This window comes from Rhincodon typus, chromosome 27, assembly GCF_021869965.1.
Source record: "Rhincodon typus isolate 14 chromosome 27, sRhiTyp1.1, whole genome shotgun sequence".
In the NCBI taxonomy this organism is placed as follows: Eukaryota; Metazoa; Chordata; class Chondrichthyes; order Orectolobiformes; family Rhincodontidae; genus Rhincodon; species Rhincodon typus.
Genome location: NC_063358.1, coordinates 37,445,624 through 37,468,860, shown reverse-complemented (window position 1 = coordinate 37,468,860; position 23,237 = coordinate 37,445,624). Strand labels below are relative to the sequence as shown.

The 23,237-nt window shown below is 43.8% G+C and overlaps 1 protein-coding gene and 1 long non-coding RNA gene across 2 annotated transcripts in view; one reads left to right on the top strand and one right to left on the bottom strand.

The window, feature by feature from the left end:
• LOC125486299 overlaps window positions 1-19,024 on the bottom strand; it is a 31,637-nt gene extending 12,613 nt beyond the window's left edge. Inside the window, exons 1-2 of the long non-coding RNA XR_007264981.1 lie at window positions 18,866-19,024; window positions 5,420-5,540 (exon numbers count right to left, since the gene is read on the bottom strand). This is a non-coding gene — a long non-coding RNA (uncharacterized LOC125486299). The remainder of the gene's footprint in view (window positions 1-5,419; window positions 5,541-18,865) is intronic.
• A 222-nt stretch (window positions 19,025-19,246) lies between these two features.
• The window catches only part of LOC125486253 (metal regulatory transcription factor 1-like), a 5,053-nt gene continuing 1,062 nt past the window's right edge, over window positions 19,247-23,237 (top strand). Inside the window, exons 1-2 of the mRNA XM_048612957.1 lie at window positions 19,247-19,359; window positions 22,097-22,582. Of these exons, the coding sequence (XP_048468914.1) occupies window positions 22,133-22,582 (450 nt within the window). The 5' untranslated portion in view covers window positions 19,247-19,359; window positions 22,097-22,132. The remainder of the gene's footprint in view (window positions 19,360-22,096; window positions 22,583-23,237) is intronic.

Genomic DNA, 23,237 nt, shown 5'->3' with positions numbered 1-23,237 from the left:
AGAAATGTAAGTAAGTGAGTCAACCACTTTAAAGAACATTATCACTGTAGAAGACAGTCAGTCAACAGCTGAACACAATTACTTACGGAGAGATAACACAGTGTGGAGCTGGAAGAACACAGCAGGCCAGGCAGCATCAGAGGAACAGGAAAGTTGACATTTAGGGTCGGGACCCTTCTTCAGAAATGGGGAGGGGGAAGGGGGTCAGAAATAAATAGATAGATGAGGGGTGGAACTGGGAAAGGTAGGTGGGATGGTGATAGGTGACTGCAGGTAGGCAGTGGTGGGGGATTGGTCAGTGGGATGGGAGGGGTGGATAGGTGAGAGAGAAGATAAACAGGTTGGGTCACATCAAGGAGGCAGGGATGAGAGGGAGGCTTGGGATGGGGAGATTTTAAAACGGGCGAATTCCATGTTTACGCCATCGGGGCTGTAGGCTCCTGAAGTGAAATATGAGGTGCTGCTCCTCCAGTTTGTGGGTGGTGTCGTTGTGGTACTGGAGGAGGCCCAGGATGTTCATGTCACCCAGGGAGTGGGAGGGGGAGTTAAAATGGTTGGCGACTGGAAGATGTTGTCGTTTGTCACGTACAGAGTGCAGACACTCTACAAAATGGTCTCCGAGTCTATGCTTGGTCTCACTGATGTAGAGGAAGCCACATCGGGAGCACCGGATACAGTAGACCAAGTTGACGGATGTACAGGTGAACCCCTATCTGATATGGAAGGTTTGTTTTGTGCTTTGAATAGAAGTGAGGGAGGAGGTGTAGCACTTCCTGCGGTTGCACGGAAAGGTGTTGGGGGTGGTGGAGTTTGTGGGGAGTGTGGAGTGGACAAGGGAGTCGCGGAGAGAGCAGTCCCTACAAAAGGAAGATAGGGGTGGGGAGGGAAATATCCATATCAGACAGGGTTCCACCTGCTTATCCATCAACTTGGTCTACTGTATCTGCTGCTCCTGATGTGGCCTCCTTTACATCGGTGAGACCAAGCATAGACTCTTAGACGGTTTTGTAGAGCATCTGTGCTCTGTATGTGACAACTTACAATACCTTGCGGTCGCCAACCATTTTAACTTCCACTCCTATTCCCCTGGGTGACATGTTCATCCTGGGCCTCCTCCAGTACCACAATGACACCACCTGCGAACTGGAGGAGCAGCACCTCATATTCCGCTTCGGGAGCCTACAGCCCGATGGCCTAAACACGGAATTCACCAGTTTTAAAATCTCCCTACCCCCGGCCTCATCCCAAGTCCAAGCTTTCCTCTCTTCCCCGCCTCCTTGACCTGACACAACCTGTTCATCTTCTCTCCCACCTATCCGCCCCTCTCATCCCACTGACCAATCCCCACCACTCCCTACCTGCACTCACCTATCACCATCCCACCTACCTTCCCCAGCCTCACCCCTGCTCTCTATTTATTTCTGAGCTCCCTTCCCCTCCCCATTTCTGAAGAAAGGTCCTGACCCAAAACGTCAACTTTCCTGCTCCTCTGATGCTGCCTGGCCCACTGTGTTCATCAGTTCTATACAGAGATAACAATCTCAGATTCCAGCACCTGCAGTTTCTGCTATCTCTACTTATGAAGCGAGTCAGCAGCAGACATAGAAGCCACAAAAACTCAAGCTCACCACTGCAAAAGCAATACTTTATTCAGATGCTGCTATGGAGTGTAGGTGAAAGACTGTGGGCTCTAGAAAAATCATATATGAACTTAAGAAATAAGAGCGCAAGTAGGCCATTTTGGCCCTCAAGCGTGCCCCAGGTCTTAACTCTTGCTACATGACAGCTCATCTCAACCTTCAACTCTCCAATATTTCAAAAATCTATTTATCTCCCCACTGAATATTTTCAGTCATCTAGCCTCTGCAATTCTCTGGAATAGGGAATTCCAGACATTCTCAGACGCAGCTAATGTTCTGGGGACCCATGTTCAAATCACACCATGGCAAATGGCAGAATTTGAATTCAATAAAAAATATCTGGAATTAAGAATTTACTGATGGCCATGAAAATATTGTCGATTGTCAGAAAATAAATTTGTTTCACTAACGTCCTTCAGGGATGGAAATCTGCCATCCTCACCTAATCTGGCCTATATATAGCTCCAGAGCCACAACAATGTGGGTGACTCTCAGCTGCTCTCTGAAATGGCCAAGTCAGCCACTCAGTTGTATCAATTACAATAAAGTCTCAACAAAGAAATGAAACCAAGCAGACCACCTGGTATCAACCTAGACACTGGAAAAGACAACAGCAGAAACAGCTCTATCTATCCTGCAAAGTTCACCTTACCAGCTTTTTTTTTTGGCGCAAAATTGGGAAAGTTCTCTAACAGACTGGTTAAACAACAGTCTGACACACCATCACCATCCTTGAATATGTCCTGTCCTACCAGCACAGTGGTATACATCCAGTAGGGTGGTGACCTGGGAATCTTCATCATTGACTCTGAAACACATGAAGTCCCATGGTTTCAGGTTAAATATGAACAAGGAAACCTTCTGCTGATTACTACGTACCATCCTCCCTTGGTTGATGAATCAGTACTCTTCCATGTTTAATACCACTTAAAGGAAGCACTGAGGGTGGTAAAGACAAAGAATGTACTCTTGGTGGTGGATTTCAATGTCCACCACAGAATGCAGCTCGGCAGCAGCACTCCTGATGAGCCATATGGGTTTAAAGGACATAGCTGCTAGACTGGTTCTGCAGCAGGTGGTGAGGGAACCAACAAGTGGGCCAAAAAAAGACTTGACCTCATCCTTAGCAATCTGCTGGCTGCAGATGCATCTATCCAGAAAAGTATTGGTAAGAGTGACCACCACACAGTGCCATTGGGAATAACCTCAATCATACTGTCTGGCACTATCACTTTACTAAATGGACAGACTTCAAACAGTTCCAGCAACTCAAGACTCAGCATCCATACAGCATTGTGTGCCATCAATAGCAGTAGAACTGTACTCCAGCACAACCTGCAACCTCATGGCCCGGTATATCCCCCACTCAACCACTATCATTAAGCCAGGAGATCAACCCTGGCTCAATGGCGAGTGCAGGAGGGCATGCCAGGAAATGCATCAGGGATGGTGGCAACCTTACGCTAAAATGAGGAGTCAACCTGGTGAAGCTACCAAACAGGATTACTTGCATGCCAAACAGCATAAACAGTAAGTGATAGACAGAACTAAGTGATCCCATAATGAACAGATCTAATTTAAGCTCTGCAGTCCTGTCACATCCAGTTGGGAACAGGGATCATAATTAAATAACTCACTGGAGGAGGAGGACACTCAACATATATCCCCATCCCCAATGATGGAAAAGCCCAACATATCAGTGTAAAAGATAATGCCGAAGTATTCGCAGCAATCTTCAGCAAGAAGTGCCGAGTGAATGATCCTTTGCCTCCTCCGGTGGTCCTCAGCATCAGAAATGCCAGTCTTCAGCCAATTGTATTCACTCAGTGTGATATCAGATAATAGGTTTAAGGCACTGGATACTGCAAAGACTACGGACCTAGTCAGCATTCTGACAAAAGTACTGAAGACTTGTGCTCCTGAACTTGCTGTTACCCTGGCTAAACCCTTCCAGTACAGCTACAACACTGGCATCTACCCGACAAGTAGAAAATTGCCCAGGTATGTCCTATATACAAAGAGCAGGAAAAATCCAACCCGGCCAATTACCGCCCCATCAGTCTACTCTCGAACATCAGTAAGATGATGGAAGGTGTCATCAACAGTGCTATCAAGCAACACCTGCTCAGCAATATCCTGCTCAGTGATGCCCAGTTTGGGTTCTGCCAGGGCCACTCAGCTCCTGACCTCATTACAACCTTGGTTCAAACATGGACAAAAGGGCTGAATTCCAGAGGTGAGGTGAGAGTAACAGCCCTTGACATCAAGACTGCCTTCAAGGTGTGGCTCTAAGGAGCCCACACTAAGCTGGAATCAATGGGTATCGGAGGCTGCTTGGTGTCATACCTGGCACCTAGGATGATAGTAGTGGTTGTTTCAGCTCCAGGATATCTCTACAGGAGTTCCTCAGGATAGTGTCCTCGGTCCAACCTTCTTCAACTGCTTCATCAATGACCTTCCCTCCATCATAAGGTCAGAAGTGGGGATGTTCGCCAATCTTGACCAATGTTCAGCGCTAAACGTGACTCCTCAGAAACTAAAGCAATCCATGTTCAAATGCAACAAGATCTGGATAATATCCAGGCTCTGGCTGACAAGCGACAAGTAACATTTGGACCACACAAATGACCATCTCAAATAACAGACAATCTAACCACCACCCCTTGACATTCAATAGTGTTACCATCACTGACTTCCCCAAAATCCTTGCAGTTACCATTGACCACAAACTCAACTGAACAGATCAGATTCTAGGAATACTGTGGCAACTAACTCATCTCCTGACTCACCAAAGCCTGTCCACCATCTACAAGGCACAAATCATGAGTGTGTTGGAATACTCCCCACTTGCCTGAATGGGAACAGCTCCAACAACTTGACAGTATTCAGGCCAAGGCAGCCCGCGAGATTGGCAACACATCCACAAGAATCATACTCCACCACCATATACTAGCTACAAGCTAGTGTACTAGTATACAAGTATACAAGCTTGTATACTAGTTACAAGATGCACTGCAGAAATTCACCAAAGGACCTTAGACAACACCTTCCAAATCCATAGCCACTTCCATTTAGTAAGACGAGGGCAGCAGATACATGGGAACAGCATTATCTGCAAGTTCCCCTCCAAGCCACTCACCATCTGACTTGGAAATATATTACAGTTCCTTCTGTGTTGCTGTGTCAAAATCCTGGAATTACCTCCCTTAAGGGCATTGTGGGTCCACCTACAGCATGTGAACTGCAGCAGTTCAAGAAGGCAGCTCACCCCCACCTTCTCAAGGCAACTAAGGATAGGCAATAAATGCTGGCCCAGCCAGTGATGCCCAACTTCCATGGGTGAATACAAGAAAAGTCAAGGGCAATCTCCAATACCAGACCTGCTTCAGGCAGTCAGAGTCAGGATCGTTTCTTCAAAAAGGATGAGGAGCCAAACGACCCGTTTGACTTTTTCAGCCCTATTGTGGGTTGTTTTCCTCCTCCCTTGGGAGGGGGCAGGTATTACAAGAGTTGAAAGTGGATGGCACAGCTGTCTGTGTTGGTGTAGATGGGGAGGTGTGCCAAGCGAGTGATCAGGCAGTGTAGACAGCATACAGAGTTAGTGGTGTCAGGGTTTGGGGTGTGCACGAGCAAGTGGGAAAGATATTACAGACAATAGTGGGAGTGCTAGAGCATGAGACTTGTTGGGAATTCAGTACAGCAGCAGAGATAGAATGGGTGTGAGATATCAGAGAAAAGATGGTGATATTTAAGCTAACAAAGTGAAGAAGCTGATATACCTCTCTGTAAAATGCTGGCATTCCTCCAGAAGGCTGAGACTGCACTGACTGTTATGCCAATTTAGATCAGGCTGGTGTGGTCTGGTATAATCACTGAACACTGGAGAAACTCTAGTAGAGTCTGTGGAGAGAGAAAGAGAGTTAACGTTTTGAGTCTGGTATGACTCTTTGGAAACGAAAGATGTTCGAAAATAGTTTTTTAATTACTTTTTGACAAGACGCAGTGGAGAAGCAAGGGGATGGATGGCAAGAGGCCCAATGCAAAAGACAGTGTTAATTATGGAGAAAAAAAACAATTATGTTAAAAGGGTGTAAATTAAGGTGTGAAAGTGAGAGAATGAGTCATTGCTAAGTGCAAAGCAAACAAGATAAAAACATGACAAGGCTGTCAGGGAAGAGACTTTAAGAAAGCTGGACGGCACATAAAGTGGTCAGTTTCTAAAGTTATTAACTCAATGTTGAGACTTCAAGGCTGTAAACAACTGAAGAGATGTTGTTCCTCAAGCTTGTGTTGTGCTTCATTGGAACGTTGAACAGGCCCAGGACAGAAATGTTTGCATGACAGATAGATAGTTTACTGAAATGGGAAGCAACCACGAGGTCAGGGTCATTCCTATGGGCAGAGCAGAGGTGTTCCGCAGAATGGTCACCCAATCTGCTTTTGGTCTTATCAATTTAAAGGAGAGTGCAATGTGAGCAGTAAATGCAGTACACTAGATTGAATTAAGCATATGTGAAACACTGCTTCACTTTGAAGGTGTGTCTGAGGCCTTGAACAGCGAGGAGGGAGAAGGTGAATGGGCGAGTGTTACATCTTCTGTGATTATATGGGAATATGCTATAGGTGGAAGCGAGGAGTGTTTGGAGTGATGGAGGAGTGGACCAGGGTTTGGTATGATCTGCTGTTGTGGCCTCCACTGTTGCTCCTGGGGGGAAGAGGCAGTCCCTCCTGTGCACCATCCCATCCAGCAGGACCTCCAGGACACTGCCCAGAAAGCAGGGTGCCAATTTACTCCTGATTGCCATGTCCAAGGCAAATGTCAGGAACTGTGCAGGGCAGCTCCGAACCTACATTTGTCTGGTTGCACACAATGCTCTTAAAAATGGAACAGCTGCAAGGGATGCCAGTGTATTCTGGGATATCTGCTGAGCAATTAGTTCTTCTGGAAAAGGTCTGAGGTAAGATGGGACAGAAATTAGATGCAAGACATACCATAGGGTGGGCTGGTAATTAGTGAGTCAATTTTGATAGGATAGCACAAGAAATTTGCTAAGCGTCCTAGCATGAAAACCTACAAAAAAATTCAACACTAGTCTGACTAAGATTCAGTCTCTCATTTGAGATTCCCGTCAGTGAAAATATCTTCTCAACATCTACCCTGTCAAGTTCTTTTACATTTCAATAAGATCACTCCTCATCAGAACCTAGAACATAGAACAGTACAGGAAAAGGAACAGGACCTTTGCCCACCATATCTGTGCTCACTATGCTGCCATTCTAAACTAATCCCATCCCATTAAAACCAACACAGTAACTCTCTCACTAGCTACCTCTCCAAAATCCTAGGATGATGTCCATCAGAACCCAGGTGTTATGGACCAGACCAAACCCCTCAAAACATATCAAGGAGATAGTCTAGACCCTAATTTTTATCTTATTTAGAGACAAGTATAAGGCGCTATGTTCCAGATTTGATTCAATTGGTCAAACTACTAGGCTTTAAGCAAAACACACTTTATTCTTACATCATAGTTAAAATACAAACAAAAAATAAGAATTGCCGTAACTTGGCTCTAGTGAAATAGCAGCATCCCATCAGCACACCCATGGCAAAGGCAAATTCAGCAAAACAGATTTCCCTCACTTGCTATCTCCTCTGGTTCAGGAGAAAGAACACCAACAGAATGAATGTAGCAGCAGAGACAGAACTCAATTTGTTTTTGCAGCAGAGAGAGGTATATCTAGCAGCTTCAACTCCAAAAACTCCAACTTCAACAACTGAAAGTAAAACTAAAACCCTGGATCTGTGACACTGACTCCACCCACTCATGCTTCTTTTATCTAATAAAAAAAGCCTAAAGCTATTTACTCTGCTTTCCATGGAGTAGACACCTCGACAGCAGGTTTATAATGCCCCATAGTGATTGTAATGAAGTCAGTCAGCTGGACCTCATAGAATAAGTTCCCTAATTGAACTGGATTAATAGCCCCAATCAGGGAGCACTGGCTGACAGATACACTTTGATAGCTGACTTAGAAAAGGCAGTACTAGAGTCAAGGACTGTTCACATGTACATAAAGGGTGACTTGCTGACACGATACTGGCCTCTACGGAATTGTTTCAGTGGCAACGAGATTAAAGTACGATCCTGAAAAAAACCTGCTCATAACAGTCATCTCTGAGTTGGAGTAAGCATTTCTCACATCATGCCTTTCTTTGGGAAGCTTGATTAGTCCAACCTGCCGATGACTGGGTCCAGTACGTGGAAAGAATGTGTTACTTTTTCTGGGCAAACAACATTATGGCAGATGAAAAGCAACGAGTAATTCTCCTGACAGCTTGTAGAGCCACAGCTTTTTCTGTTATGAGGGTCCCACGTTCCCTGAGGCATTAGATACTAAAATCTTTCAAGAATTGACGGATATAGTTACGGATATTACGCAAGCCTCCTCTAATTACAAGATGCTATTATTTTTACTCAGCAATTCAAGAACCAGGGGAGTCCATATCAGGACTTTTGACTAGGTTAAGAAGACTGGCAGAAGCCTGCGACTTTGGTTTAACACTTACTGATATGCTAACAGGCTGTTTAGTATGTGTGACTAATGATGTAACTATGCAAAAAGCCTACTAGCTGAAGCCCAACAGGACTTCAAACAGGCACTATAACTGACTTTATCATTGGAAAAAGCAGCAAATGGAGCATATGAGTTGCAGAATATTCCAATGGAAGTGGGCACCCTCACCAGGCCGATTGAGCTTGGGGGATACCACTTGAGTGAAGGCAATTGCATAGTCACACTCAGGATATGTGATTTCACTTTTCCTATTCATGAGGTCTACCCAAATTGCCTCGCTGCATGAGTCCTCTGATGTATCCTCCCTCAGCACAACTGAGAGATACTTCCTTACCAGCAAAACAACTTCCCCACTCCTTTTATATCCTCTATCACACCTGAAACACCTAAATCCTGAGATATTCAGTTGCCAGTCCTGTTCCTCTTTCAGCCAAATCTCTGTAATTACAATAATGTCATAGTTCCAAGAACTAACCAAAGCTCTAAGTTCATCTACCTTGCCTATTATAATTATTATAATTCTTGCATTGAAACATGCATTTCAGACCACCACCTCTACTCTTGTCAGGGGCGTTTCACTGCCTGTTCTTGTTCTTAGTCATATTTGCCTTGGATTCTACATCTCCCCTAAGTTTCTGCATCTACTGCCCTATTCCTCTGGCTCTCATCCCCCTGCCACACTAGTTTAAACCCTCTCCAACCACTCTATCAAGTAGCCCCCCCAAGGACATCAGTCCTGGTTCTGCCCAGGTGTAACCTGTCCAGTTTGTACAGGTCCCACCTCCCCAGAACCGGTCCTAATGCCCCACAAATCTGAAACCTCCCCCTCATACCATCTTTTCAGCCATGCGTTCGTCCTATACATCCTGCTGCTTCTACTCTGACTAACTTGTGGCACTGGTAGTAAGCCTGAGCTAACCACCTTTGAGGTATTACATTTCAACTTTTTTCCAAATTCTCTATATTCTGTTTTTAGGACCTCGTCCCATTTTTCTTTAAAATCTGTGTCATTAGTACCAATGTGTGTCATGACCACGGGCTGTTTGCCCTTCCCTCCAGAATGTCCTGCAACCGTTCCAAGACATCCAGGACCCTTAGCACCAGGGAGGCAACACATCATCCTGGACTCTCTTTTGCGGCCACAGAAACACCTATCTGTTCCCCTTGCAATTGAATCCCCAATAACTACAGCATTTCTATGCCTATTTCCCCCTGCAGCAGAACCAACCATGGTGCCATGAATTTGGCTGCTGCTGTTATCCCCTGAGAGGCCATTCCCCTCAACAGTATCCTAAACAGTATATCTGTTTTGCAGGGGAATAGCCACAGGAAATTCCTACACTGCCTGTTTAGCTCTCCTGCTCCGCCTGGTGGTCACCCAATCCCTTCCTGCCTGTGAAGTTTGAGTCTGCAGTGTAACCACCTCTCTATACATGCTATACACCTCTCTATACCACAACACTCTCTGCCTTGTGAATGCTCCATAAGGGGTAGATGTCTCTCCTACTCCGAAACTCAGGCTTCCAGGAGCTGCAGCTGGAGAGCTTTCTTGCACACATACAGGTCCCGGGCAGTGGAAACACGCCCTGTTTCCCACATCGACCAAGAGGAGCAGACTATGATTTGGAGCTCTCCTGCCATGTCTTACCCCTTTCATTTAATTAATCCTTACTATTTCCCTAGCAATTTCTGCTTTTTGTTTCAGATTTCTAGCATCCATAGCTCTTCATTTTATTTTACATCTATTAATTCATTCATCACCTCTTTTAAAACCCTAATATGAAATCCATCTGAACCCAGAGACTTGTTCAAAGCTCCATCATCTGGCTCAATGTCACTTCTCATGATTAAAATTTCTAATTTCCTCTCTCCTTTCCACCTCCTGATTTACAGCTACAACTGCACTATTTTTGTGTCTTCTACAGTGAAGACTGAAGCAAAATGCTTCTTCATTTATCCACTGTTTCTTTATTCTGATAACTTCCTATTCTCACTCTATACAAGGCTAGCACTTACTTGTTCTTTTCCTTTCTAAAATACCTGCAAAACTCTTGCTATCGATTTTTACATTCCTAGCTAGGTTCCTTTCTATCTTGAATTTCTTCCTCCTGATGATTCTTTTAGTCATTCCTACCATTCTTCATATTCTGACCAATTATCTGATCTGCCACTGATCTTTGAGCAGTTACATGCTGTTTTTCCCTCAAGTTTGATGTTTCCACTAACTTCTTAAGTTAATCATGGATGGTGATTCGCCCTTTAAAAGATCTTTGTTATCGTAGGAATGTATTTATTTTGAAACATTCCTTTAGATGTCTGCCAGAGTGACTGTTGATCTATCTGCTAATCTGTTACACTATTCACTTCAGTTAGCTCAGTGTTCATGTCCACATAGTCACCTTTATTTTGGCTTAAAACACTAGTTTTAGAGTCAGTCCTCTCCCTTTCAAACTGGACATAAAGTTCAATCGTATTGTGGTCACTGTGACCTAGAAGTAGCTTAACTCTGAAATCATTAACTAATCCTATCACATTACACTATTGCGAGACTAATATAACCTCCTCTCTGGTGATTTCCAAATTGTGATGGTCTATGAAATTCTTGAAAACATTCTATGAACTCCTCATTCAGACTACTACTATCACGCTGATTTTTCCAAGTCTTATGGAGGCAAAAGCCACGCACGATTATTGCTGTCTCCTTTTAATAAGCATGGAATATATTCTTGCATACTTCTTTTGTCAACTATTCCCTCCAGTGACTCATTTCCTCATCTATTCTATATCCTGATCTGCTGAACCAAGGTCAAATCTAACTACCGCACAAATACCATCTTTGATTAACAATGCTACCCCTCCAAATTTTCCAAGCAAAGGATGAGGATATTTCTGGAGACTCTTCCTTCAGTGATTGTTTAATTATCCGCCACCATTCACATGGCAGGACATGGGAGCTGAAATCAGATCCATTAATCATCTAATTGCATAGCTCTGTCTGTTGCATTCTGTTTTTGCTATTTAACATGCAAGTAGTCCTGTGTTGTACCTTTAGCAGGTTGACATCGCATTTTGAGAGATGTCTGATGCTGTTCCTGGCATGCCCTCCTGCATACTTCAATGAATTGGGATCAATCCTCCGATTTATTTGTAATGGTAGATGGAAAATTGCTGGGCAATGAGGTATGGATGGTGGTTGAGCACAATATGCTGCTTTATGCATTCTACAGTCAATGTTGAGGAATCCCAGAAAGACACTCTCCCAACTGTATATCACAGTACCTCTCTGATGATTCTGTCCTGATGGACAAAATCTAGAGGAATAGAGTTGGTGGTGTCTAGTACACAGTCATAGACTCAAAATCATACATACAGACAACGTCAGGTTGTTGGTTGACTCGGGCGTGAGACAGTTGTTCTAATTTTGGCATAAACCCCCAGGTTTAAAAGGAGACTTCTGTAGGGTAAACTAGGCTATTTATGTCACAATGATTTCTAGTGTCTAGGTTGCTGTAGGGTGCACTGTCCAGATGAATACCCTCTTCAGACTTTGCAGTTTTAATGTATGAACCAAGACTGTAATGAGTTCAGGAGCTATACAGCCCTGACATAATCCAGACTTGGTGTTAGTGAGCAGGTTATTGCTGAGTGAGTACAGCTTGATTGTACTGTCAACGACCCCTTCAAACAGAAGTGTTCCAACGAAGGAAGTGGTTAATCAGCCTAACATGTCTTACCAGCTCTCCAAATGAGCATCGTGACCTAGTGTCATTCGCCTGTATTATCCCACAAGCCTTTAGGTTATTTCCGTTCAAAATAATCAGCCAATACCCTCTCAAATGCCTCAAATGAACTAGCCTCCACCATACTTCCAGGCAGTGCATTCCAGATCCAATCCACTCTGAGAAAAAGTTGTTTCTCAGCTTATATTTGCTTCTTGAAATCTGTGCCCTCTAATCTTTGGTTCTTTATGAGTGAGAACAATTTCTCTTCATTTACTCTGTTCAGATCCCACATGATTTTCAAAACTTCTACCCAATCTCCTCTTAGCCTCTTCTCCAAACAAAACAGACCCAACTTCTCTTATTTATCCTCATAAGTGATGTTCCACATCCCTGGAACCATGCTCTTTGCTGATGATTGAGAGAAGACTGATTTTAGCAGAAAAGTCCTGTTCGAGCAATTTGTAACAGTGCCAGATGATGACAGCGTTGTAGCTGCAGAGAACAGCTTGGGTAGTAACGTGTCTACTTCTAAAGCACAAGTCTTGTTGGAGATCTGCCATAATAAATCCTCATGAAGACCAACACAAACAGACTGCTTACAAAATAAAATGAGAAAAAATTGTATCTTTGTCAGATGAGTTATTGATGAAAATCTAATATAATCCAGCAGTTTTAAACAAAAAAAATGCTAGTTAGCAGAATTAACTGTAGTCTCCCAATTTAGTGGGTGGCACAGTGGCTCAGTGGTTAGCACTACTGCCTCACAGCAACAGGGACCCGGGTTCGATTCCACCCTTGGGCGACTGTCTGTGTGGAGTTTGCACATTCTCCCCGTGTCTGCGTGGGTGTCCTCCGGTTTCCTCCCATAGTCCAAAGATGTGTAGGCTAGGTGGACTGGCTATGCTAAATTGCCCATAGTGTTCAGGAATGAGTAGAGTAGGTGGGTTATAGGGGGATGGGTCTGGGTGGGATGCTCTGAGGGTTGATGTGAACTTGTTGGGCCGAAGGGCCTGTTTCCACACTGTCGGGATTCTATGATCTATATGCCCTGAACGAAGGGACTCTAGGTTGGCCCAAAACAAAGCCTAGCCCCGGCCAAATGGTTAAAATTATCTAAAGATCTGGGCCAGCAAGCCATTGTTGTCATTGCCAGTACGTGGACTTGATACAGCTAAATAGTCCTTCTTGACCTAAATTCAGTAAGATAACTCATAGGCCAGTATCCAGGAGAGTTCATACCCTGGAAAGTTGGCCTACATCTTTATTGGAACAGTTAAATTGTTCAGCAACATCCAAATCAGAACCAATCAAAATAAACATCTGGTTAAATGGTCTTTTGGTTCTAATTGAGGTCAATATTGGCATGGCTGAATAAGTGATCGCAGTACCAGTTTTTAACAAAATTTGCTCTGGACACAAGCCCTTACGTTTGTGCAAGACCTCGGCTAGGCAAGGAACGTTTACAAATTAAGGATACAACTTTGGTCTCTTATGCAAAGCAACTGGTTCAGTTGCCAGTAATAAAAAGGCTTGGGCTCAAGCTTGATGGGACAGAATTGATTGTGAGAGATTCACCTACATTGGCTCAACATTTTTCAATTAGAAAATGGCTGTTTGAGTGAAATTCTAATTGAAGTCTTCTAGGAAGATCTAGGGACTATAAGAGGAGTTAAGGCCATCTTGCATGTTGACCAGGAAACAATTTCACGATTCTGTAAGGCTGCTCAGTGCCATTTCCCTTACAGGCAAAAGTACAGGCAGAAATCAGTAGGCTTGAAAGTGAAGGAATCATCAAACCAGTGTAATTGTGAATGGGCAGTACTGGTCATACCGATTTTGAAGCCCAGCAGGTCACTTCTTGGGCTGGTAAATTATCATTGAAAGTTCATACATAACCTGGCCTCCATCCATGCACCTTTGCATCAACTCCTAAAAAAACAGGGTCAGCCTTGGAAAGGATCACGTAGACAAGCCCTAGCATTTGATGAAGTAAGGAAATTGCTATCATCCTCTAAGGTGTTGGCACACTAATGATCCCAAGAAAGATCTGGTATTGACATGCGATGCCTCCCTGTACAACATCAGGGTGGTATTTGTTCATAGGTGGCCCAATGGAGAGGAACACCAAATAACAGGACTTGGGCTAATGCAATGTGTAAATAGATCTAGATACAGAAAGGAGGATTGGTGGTCACATTTCAAGTCAGGAAGCTCCACCAATGCATTTGGATGAAAATTTGTGATAATCATGACCACAAACTCTTACTTGGCCTGCTTAAAGACTACAAGGCAACGCTGCTCATACCTACAGGCTGCATTCACTGGTGGGCTCTAATCCCAAGTATGTACAATTACAAGTCAGAACATCATCTGGGAGGCTGAGTAGTGAATGCGGATACATGAACCGCCTACCATTAGCAGATATGCCACTGGTGGTACCCACAATGGAAGATTCTGTAAAGATATTAAATTTCCTGGACACGCTCCCAGTCAAAGCTGACAATATCACATTTTGAACCCAGAAAGATCTAGCCCTTTCAAAACTGAAACAACTGGTGAAACAACTTTCAGTTCTGAGGAAGTGTCACCAGACCCGAAACGTTAACTCTGTTTTCTCCTCCACAGATGCTGCCAGACCTGCTGAGCTTTTCCAGCGACTTTGTTTTTGTTCCTGATTTACAGCATCCGCAGTTCTTTAGGTTTTTAACAACTGGTGGTGATGGGGGAAACCATAGGGCCATCACAACTAGAACTGCAACCTTTCTGAACCCAGTGAGACCAGCTCACAGTATAGGACAGCATATTGTTATGGGGAGAAGAGCGATTGTCCCGAGCAAAGGTTGGCGCCAAATTCTGGCTGAACTCCACCAGGGCCATCTAGGGGTTTCCAAAATGAAGGTGTTGGCAAGACATTATATCTGATGGCTAGGCATGGATGCAGACATAGCCGCCTTGGTGGGACAGTGCCCAGAGTGCCAAGAAGGACAAAAATTACAACCACCAGCTCCCCCACATCTGTGGGAATGATAGGGTAAACCTTGGATTTGGCTGCACATCCACTATGCAGGACCTTTCATGGGTTCGATATTCTTTATCATTGTAGACGCCCACTCAAAGCAGTTGGACATGCATGAGGTGAAGGTGAAACGGCATCAGCAACGTCAATGCCAGCCACAAGATTCCAAGTGAGAGAGACAGTTTGATACAGGGAAGGAAGTTTGGTGGTAAGAATCATGGAAGTGGCCCTGCATGGATAAGAGGCATGGTCGACGTGAGGTCAGGACCAGTGATGTATAAAATTCGGATAGGTGCAATGGTCCTGAACGAGTACATGGACCATATGAAAACCGTGAATTCACAAATGGTGTGGGAACAAAACGTGCCCTGCCCCTCGGATCAGTCGGAAAGGCTGCTGGAACCTGTGGATTCACCCTTTCCATCAAACATTGACTATTCCACAGAATCAAAGATGAATATGATGGAAGGAACCACCTCAACGCCTTTGCTGCTGGAAGAAGAGAATAAAATTGTATAGAAGCATTCCTGGGGCAAGAGGCAAGCTCCCACGCGTTAAACACGTATCGGACACAAAATGAAACTAACCCGACCTGGTGCTAAAATGCTCCCCAAGAAAAATGACTGGCCTATATCCTCGAACTCAGAAGAGGGCAGATGTCGTGACTGTAACGAGGTCAGCCAGCTGGACCTCATAGAATATGAGTTCTCTGATTGGGGCTGCTAATCTGGTCCAATCAGGGAGCACTGGCTGACAGATAAAAAGGGGTGTGTCAGAGATAATAACACTGAAAGCTGACTCTGAAGAGGCACTACTAGAGTCAAGGGCTATTCATCTGTAAATAAGGGGTGACTTGGTGTCGGGATAACCAGCCTTTGTAGAATTATTTCAGCCCCTCTTCAAGTGAAACTGGTCAGACTAATCCTTTTAAAGGTCATATCGTCACACCAGGCAACAGCTCCAACAATTGCTCAGTGTCACTTCTCTGGTGATTGTGATTCCTTATGTTCTTCCCTTCCTTCCATTTCCTGTTTTATCACTGCTTCAGGGATGTTACTTGTACACTCTATTGTAAAGACTGATGTAAGATACCTATTTAAGTCATCTACCTCCTTATTTTCCATTATTAATTCTCCAGTTTGACTTTCAATAGGGCCAACACTCACTGAGAAGCTTTTTTCTTTCTTTATAGAAACTCTTACTATGTTTTTTGTATTTCTGTCTAGTTTTCTCTCATACTCCAATTACCCCACCATTAACTTTTTGAACACAGACCATTTCTCATTATGGTGTGCTACTTCATACTTTCCTTGTAAACAAAAAAGGATTTCCAGCTTTGTTTGAAGAAAAGCCAGTCTTCTGAATGCTTTTGAATTTTCTCCAATGTCAGTATATTCTTTCTTAAATACGAGACCAAAACTATATCCATTACACAGGAAGCGAGAGAAAAACCACAGACATACTAAATGTTGGGGCCTAAGTGAAAGAGACTCTAAGGAGCAAGTGAAAGTTTCAGGAGAAAAAGTTAGAGATTCCTAAGGGAAAATGAACAACTTTATGAAAAATGACAAACAGCAGTAAAAGAGTGTAAAAGAAAGTTCTCACCTTTGAAAACAAATTGCTACCATTGAGATAGCAAAAACCGCAAATGCTGGAGTCAGAGATAACAAAATGTGGAACTGGAGGAACACAGCAGGCCAGGCAGCATCAGAGGAACAGGAAAGCTGATGTTTTGGGTTGGGACCCTTCTTCAGAAAATGCTATCATTGACATTTGGTTCCATGAGGTATTCCCAAATGATCCAGAAGGGACTGAACTCGTCTACGTCAATAAACATGTTAGTTTTGTGCTTGATACGAGGGCAAATGTCACTTTCCTATCGGACAAGTTATCATAACTAAAAAGCACAGGTTATAGAGATAAGACTACATAGATGAACTGTCAGAAGCACTGGAATGCTACAAGTCATATCAAGTTACCACAGTCTTACCAGATCATAGGGCTACTCATTACAGACCTGAGAGTCATCACATCTCAAGCAAGGGAAGAGGTTGAAAACTAGAGTCCTTCGTGGTGACGTCTGCCAACGTAAGGAAATTGAACCTATGCTGTTAACATTGCTCCATATCACAGACCAGCTGTCAAGCCAACTGAGCTAACACTCAAGTTGCAGCTTGTTTTGGGCCAATTAGACATAAACAATGCATGGAATTGGTATAACGAAGCTTATTGAAAAAGATCTTAACTGTGCAATGGTGTTTTCTTTGAGACTTGTTCATATAAAGCTGTTGCTGGAGGATTTTTCAGTATTCTTGAGCTTTTAAATGGCCATCATAGGTGCTTTTATCAAACTTTTCTGAGGGCAACGGATAGGGTAGGTGGACAAACATTTTTTCTAGTTGGGATGCTAGTCCATCTTTCTTTGGACGACATAGCCGAAAAATTCGAGACAAAGTTTTCAGGAGTGAAGTTATGCAACACTTCTGCACAGAATGGATGGTAGAAATTTGGAAAGCTCTCCTGTTACTGGCAGATGATGCTAGTTCAATTGTTAATTTAAAATCTGAGACTGATATCAATTTAAGGTAATCAAAGGTATTAAGCAGGATGGGACAAAGGGAGTTACGTCACAGAGGAGCCATGATTTTACTGAATGGAAGGAGAGGCTCGGGGACAAAATCAATTAATTTTGTTCCCACTAACCTTAGTTCCTAAAACATCTCTCACACCCTCAAGACATCCCAAAGCACTTAACAGCCAGGGATTACTTACAACAGTGTTGAAGAGCTCTTTCCTCTTCATCTATCAATCAGAACAGACGGGACATCAATTAAAGTTCTCATCCAAAGGACTGCAGGTAGAAGGGGAAAATGACTTCACTCACAGGGTAGAAAAGAGTTCGCATCAGAGGAAATCAGTCACGTGGACCAAGGTTGAGTTGAACCAAAGTCCGACTTGTGGACCTTGGCAGGGCCTCCACATGATCTGACTGCTGGCTGCAGTCCCAGGGGCCAACCAGGCTGCTGTCCCTGCTCCTGCTCTGCACTGAGCTGCTGGCATCCCTGCTCCGGGCACACTCATCACTAGCATCCTGCCCAGGCTGCTGGCTTCCTTGCTCCGGACCGCCGACCCTGCTTCAGAGACTGGAACCGAGTGTCTGAGGCCGAGAGACTGAGAAGACAGAAGAGGACAAAAACCACAAAAGGGAGGAAAAGAGGGAGAAAAAAAGAAAAAGAACTGCAGAGCAGATGAGCTCTGGCTGGAGTGTCCTACTCCACCACCATCTTACCAGAATCTTACAGTAAAGTCCTTGGCAGCAGTTTTCATGGTCAACGTTTTACTTGAGAAAATTGAATGATTTTTAAATTCAGTCATGGAATGAGGCCCAGGCAGCATTTACTGCCCATCTCCCCATAGCCCCTGAGGTGATGGTGGTAAGCCTCTTACTTGAACTGCTGGAGTCCAGGTGCTAGAGGTAGGCTTACAGCGTGTGAGTTCAATGATTTTAACAGCGATACATTTCCAGGTCAGGAGTGAAGAGTGAGTTGGAGGGTGACTTGCAGACGGTGGTGTGCTTGCCTTTTGAGGTGGTACGATTGGAAGGTGCTGTATAAAATAGCCTTAAGTCACAACATTGGAATGAGCGAGGAGTGAAGAATGGCTAGAGTGGGAATGGATCCAGGCAGACCTTCAATGTAAAAACCGAAAGGACTGCAGATGCCGTAAATCAGGAACAAAAACAGAAGTTGCTGGAAAAGCTCAGCAGGTCAGGCCGCATCTGTGAAGAAAAAATCAGAGTTAACGTTTCGGGTCCGGTGACCCTTCCTCAGAACCTTCCATATTATGGTCAACTTGGGGAGCTAACCCATCCGTTTCTATAATTCTGGAGAGGAACGGTAAATTAATACCTGGGACTGGATTAAAGACGGGTCTGAATATCGCTTTAATTGAAAGTTTCTTGCCTCGATCATAAACACAGCCACCTGATAACGTCCGGAGTAGAAAGTACCTGAACTTTCTGGAAAGCTCCGCCCCTTCCCCGGGCAGGGGGGCGGTGGAGTACCAGGGTCACGTGTAACTTTGTGACGTCAGCATCGACCCCCCGAGAGGTCGTCGCCGTGGAAACGGACCGAACGAGTCCTTTGAAATCCTGTACAAAACATCGCTGGTCATGATACGTTCGATCGATAAATCGATAGCGGCGGGGGCTGGGGGAGGCCGAACGAATTTGTGTCCGTTTGGGTGGTGAGTTTTTGAGGGCGTGCGCGGATCGGGACAGGGGGCGGGGCTGGCGCCGCCGCCGCCACCACCACCACCATCCGCTATCCCGGCGTGCATCACTGGTTGAGAGCCATGGTGGCGGTTGGAGGAGTTGTTGCTGCGAGAGGGGCTGAGAGAACAGGTAAAATGCAGGCAGGGAGGAAAGAGCTGAGTAACCCTTGGGGAGAGGCAGTTTGATGTCTCTTTATCGAACCTTCCCACCGCAATTCACCGGTCTCGTCCTGTACAGGAGCTGGGCCCGGGCTGTCAGTGTGGTCGGTCCCGGACAGTTGGGAACGGGGCTGTTGACAACTCCTGGGCCTCGTCTTATACTGTGAGGGAGCGGTGGAAGGTAAGAGAAGAGATATGACTGCTTTTCTCTTAGACCCCCAGCTGCGGCTGGAGTCCACACTTCCCTCCACATGGAGACTCCACTCCGTCCTGTTCTCCTGGAGGGAGGGTATTGACTTCTTTTCAAAAAATATCCTCTTCCCTTTTTTTAAATTCTGCGAGATTTTGTGCGGGCTCCTCTCCTTGTACCTCCGTACCCAAGTGATCTGCTTTTGGAGTTACAATCCAAGGTTTAATACCGTCTCCAAGCACTTGGCTGGTGTAGTGTTTGTATTCGTATTTGTAGATATTTTAACCAACCTGCTCAGATGTTATTGCACCCATCTGGAAGCAGGTGGGGCTTCAGCCTAGTTTCTTGGCTCACAGGTAGAAATATTACCACTGCGTCACAACAGCCCTCACTCGCATTTATATAGCGCCTCAACGTCGCAGAATGTTCCAGGAACGTTGTGAAATGCAAAGTTGGCATGGAGCCAAGGAAGAAGAATAGTCAGGCAGCTGACTACAAACTTTGTTGGCAAGATAGATTTCAAGGAACAACCTTGGGAGAGATGGATGAAGAGCATGAGGAGGAAATTCCAGATTATGGGCTGTAAGGCACAGCTGCCAATTTAGGTAATAAAGGAGTGATGAGATGCACAAGGCACTATATGTAGGATGGCATGGCTAGCAGAGTTAGAGTGGGTTGAGCCATAGTGGAATTAGAAAATGTGGTTGATAAATTTAAAATTAAGCTGCCCAATACTCCACAAAAACATACTTTTTATCTGAGCTAAAATACACCAAAGCATGGTTATTTTCATCCCTGTTGATACCTTACAGACAGTGAAGCTTCTTCTTACACCGTTCTTTCTTTCTACTGATTTTATGTGAAACTGTTACTAAACTAGTAATCTAGAGATTTGTTTCTGATTTGACCTGTGTTTTAAACTAATATGCAGATAACCAGTCAGTTACTCAGTCATTATGAAGCCCGACTGCTGTTAATGCCAAACTGATTACTTCATGTCCTTTGTGCGCAGGAATTTGTCATCTTTCCTCACACTGTAAAGGACTCTCATCAGTTTAACAAGCTGTTTGGTAACACCCTATTGCAAATAAGAGGGTTCTGTTCAAGTGTGTAATCAATTAACAGCCTTTTTGAAAGACTGAGGTTAGCCAGATAGCTAGTGTCAGTGATGCCCAGGTCATGAGAATGAACATGTTTCTTAAATCTGGGACCTTCATAATCTGTGCAGCTACATGCATTGCATCTTACACGCCACTGTTTCTGTGATCAAACTCTTCATATTTAACATAAATTTTGTTTTTAACTGTTTGCAACTGTAAGCCACTTGACTTGCTTAACTAAAGAATTCATATTGAATATATTTGTAACATGTGCACTCAGAAAATTATTTAACCATATTTAACAATTTTCCAAGTTCAATCCTGACACTGTTTTTAAGAGCATTTAAATGCTGATTCATTCTTATAAATTCCTTTTTTAAGAAAAATTTTTATTTTCAGTTCATCCATGGCCAATCATTGTATTACAGTCTATTTGATTCAGGGCTTTATACACTTGGAAGAAATTAAGAGCTCCCAAACTGGGAAAATTGGGGAGTACAAATATTCAAAACTAATCTTCGAAAAAATGTATTTCATTCTTGGGTTAGAAACTACAAAAAATGCAACTTGATATGTTGGTATTCTTGGATGAAAATTGAACTCTAATCTTGTGCACATTAATCTGGAATGCATTATTTAAAATGACCTTGCGTTCTTGTTGAGTTTAAATTCAGCACGTGAAGTTTAGAAATGCTTTGTTTGTCTTGACTGACTTCTACTCTCTTCTGGTGAGGTGCTAATTTTTTTTTTTTGGTGGGAGGAGGGAGCAGTGGGGTGTACAGTTCATTAGAAGCAGCAGGCCTGTTGCCTTGCACCAGTGATCTCTCTGTAAACATGCCCATACAGTAGGTCATGGCAGTACTCTTCCCTTTCCAACATAGTGACTTAACTATTATGACTCTTTTCACATTGTAACTGTGTTACTGAGGCTATTGTAGTATACCTGTTGAGGCCAGCACACCTAGAAATCAAACATGGGACGTACTGGCAGGACATGTTAGGAGCAGTTAATGACATTAACTACAATAATAAGAAAGTCTGATAAGAACTTTAAGAATAAGAAACTTCAGTAGAACGCTGAAAAGAAGACAGCATGGGGAGTTGCATTTGGTGAATTGTTTTTTTTGAAGAGAGCTAATACAGACTTGATGGGCCTCTTGGCTGCCTTCTGTGATACTAATCTGTGTGACTTGTAGCACAAGTGTATTTTCTCTCCAACTTGTTTTATCACATGCTGTTTGTAAAAACTAAACATGAGCAAAATGTTGGTTACATTTCCAATGTTATGGCATTGTTTGCACTTCAACTGTGAAGTACTTTGGAAAGCCTTGAGGTTATGACAGGTACCTTCAAGTGAAATATTTTCCTATCACGTTTTATTTTCTGTATTGATAACTGCCTGTTTCTCTATTATCCAGAAAATTCTACAGTTCTGCCATAATCCTCTGTACAACATGGGTGACAATGACCCAGATAAAAGCAAACTTGTCTCTGAGAATAACAATGTTGCATACTATGAAACAGAAGATGATGAAGAGGAGGTGACAAGAGAGGATAAGATGGGATTTTCTGGTAGAAATGGCCTGGTATCTCCTTCCTCTGGGACCGTTTATGATCGGACAACTGTGCTGATAGAACAGGACCCAATTGGCTTAGAGGAGGATGAGGATGAAGACGAAGGCGAAAACAATAATAACTTGGTGTCGTTTTTATCTGGAAGCGGAGAGGACAACTTCTATTTGATATCGGATCCTGATGGAATGTCGCAGGGTTATGTCCATCACACCATTTCTCCTGATCAGATTCAGTTCACTATCAATCCTGGATCCACTCCTATGCCCAGGAACATAGAAGGCGCCACACTCACCCTGCAGTCGGAGTGCCCAGAAACGAAGGTTAAAGAGGTAAAGAATCAAAGTAGCTTGGCAGGCTGGCAGATTCTTTTGCTACATTTCAGTCAAAATGTGTATGTGTGAAGATACCCCTGCACTCTTAGCTCAATTTCCACCCTCTCCAAATCTGCTAACCTTGTGTCTAGATATTAAAATTATCATCCTTTCGAATTGCTTTACAGTTTTGCCCCACTCAATGTTCCCTCTGATTTTTCCTTTCCATCCATGTGGGTCTGTAAGGTCCACGTGCTGAAGTCAATGTCACATCGGTGTGCTGACACAGACTGTCATGTGTGGAACCTTGGAGTAACAAAATGCACGTAGCCACGCAAGCTAGAAGAAATGTTTGCCCCACTCTCCCTTTTATAATGTAAGTCTTACATCCATTTTCTTGTCCTTGTGTACCTTTCAGTTCCTCTGACTGAGCTGTTCCTCATTTTTCACTTCCTAAGTTCAACCATGGTAGGCCGATTCGGTTGCCACATTCCTGTCCTCTGGAAATTTCTTCATCCTTTTCCCTTTGGCTGAGCCTATAGGATCCCATTGAACACTGCATATGTTTTTATCACTTTATGCCTATTCTTCTGCCCTCCACGATGTAAAACAGTTTGAAACTTTGTTTCTCATATGTCAGGAATGCTGCAAAAATGTTAATTATGTTGAAGTG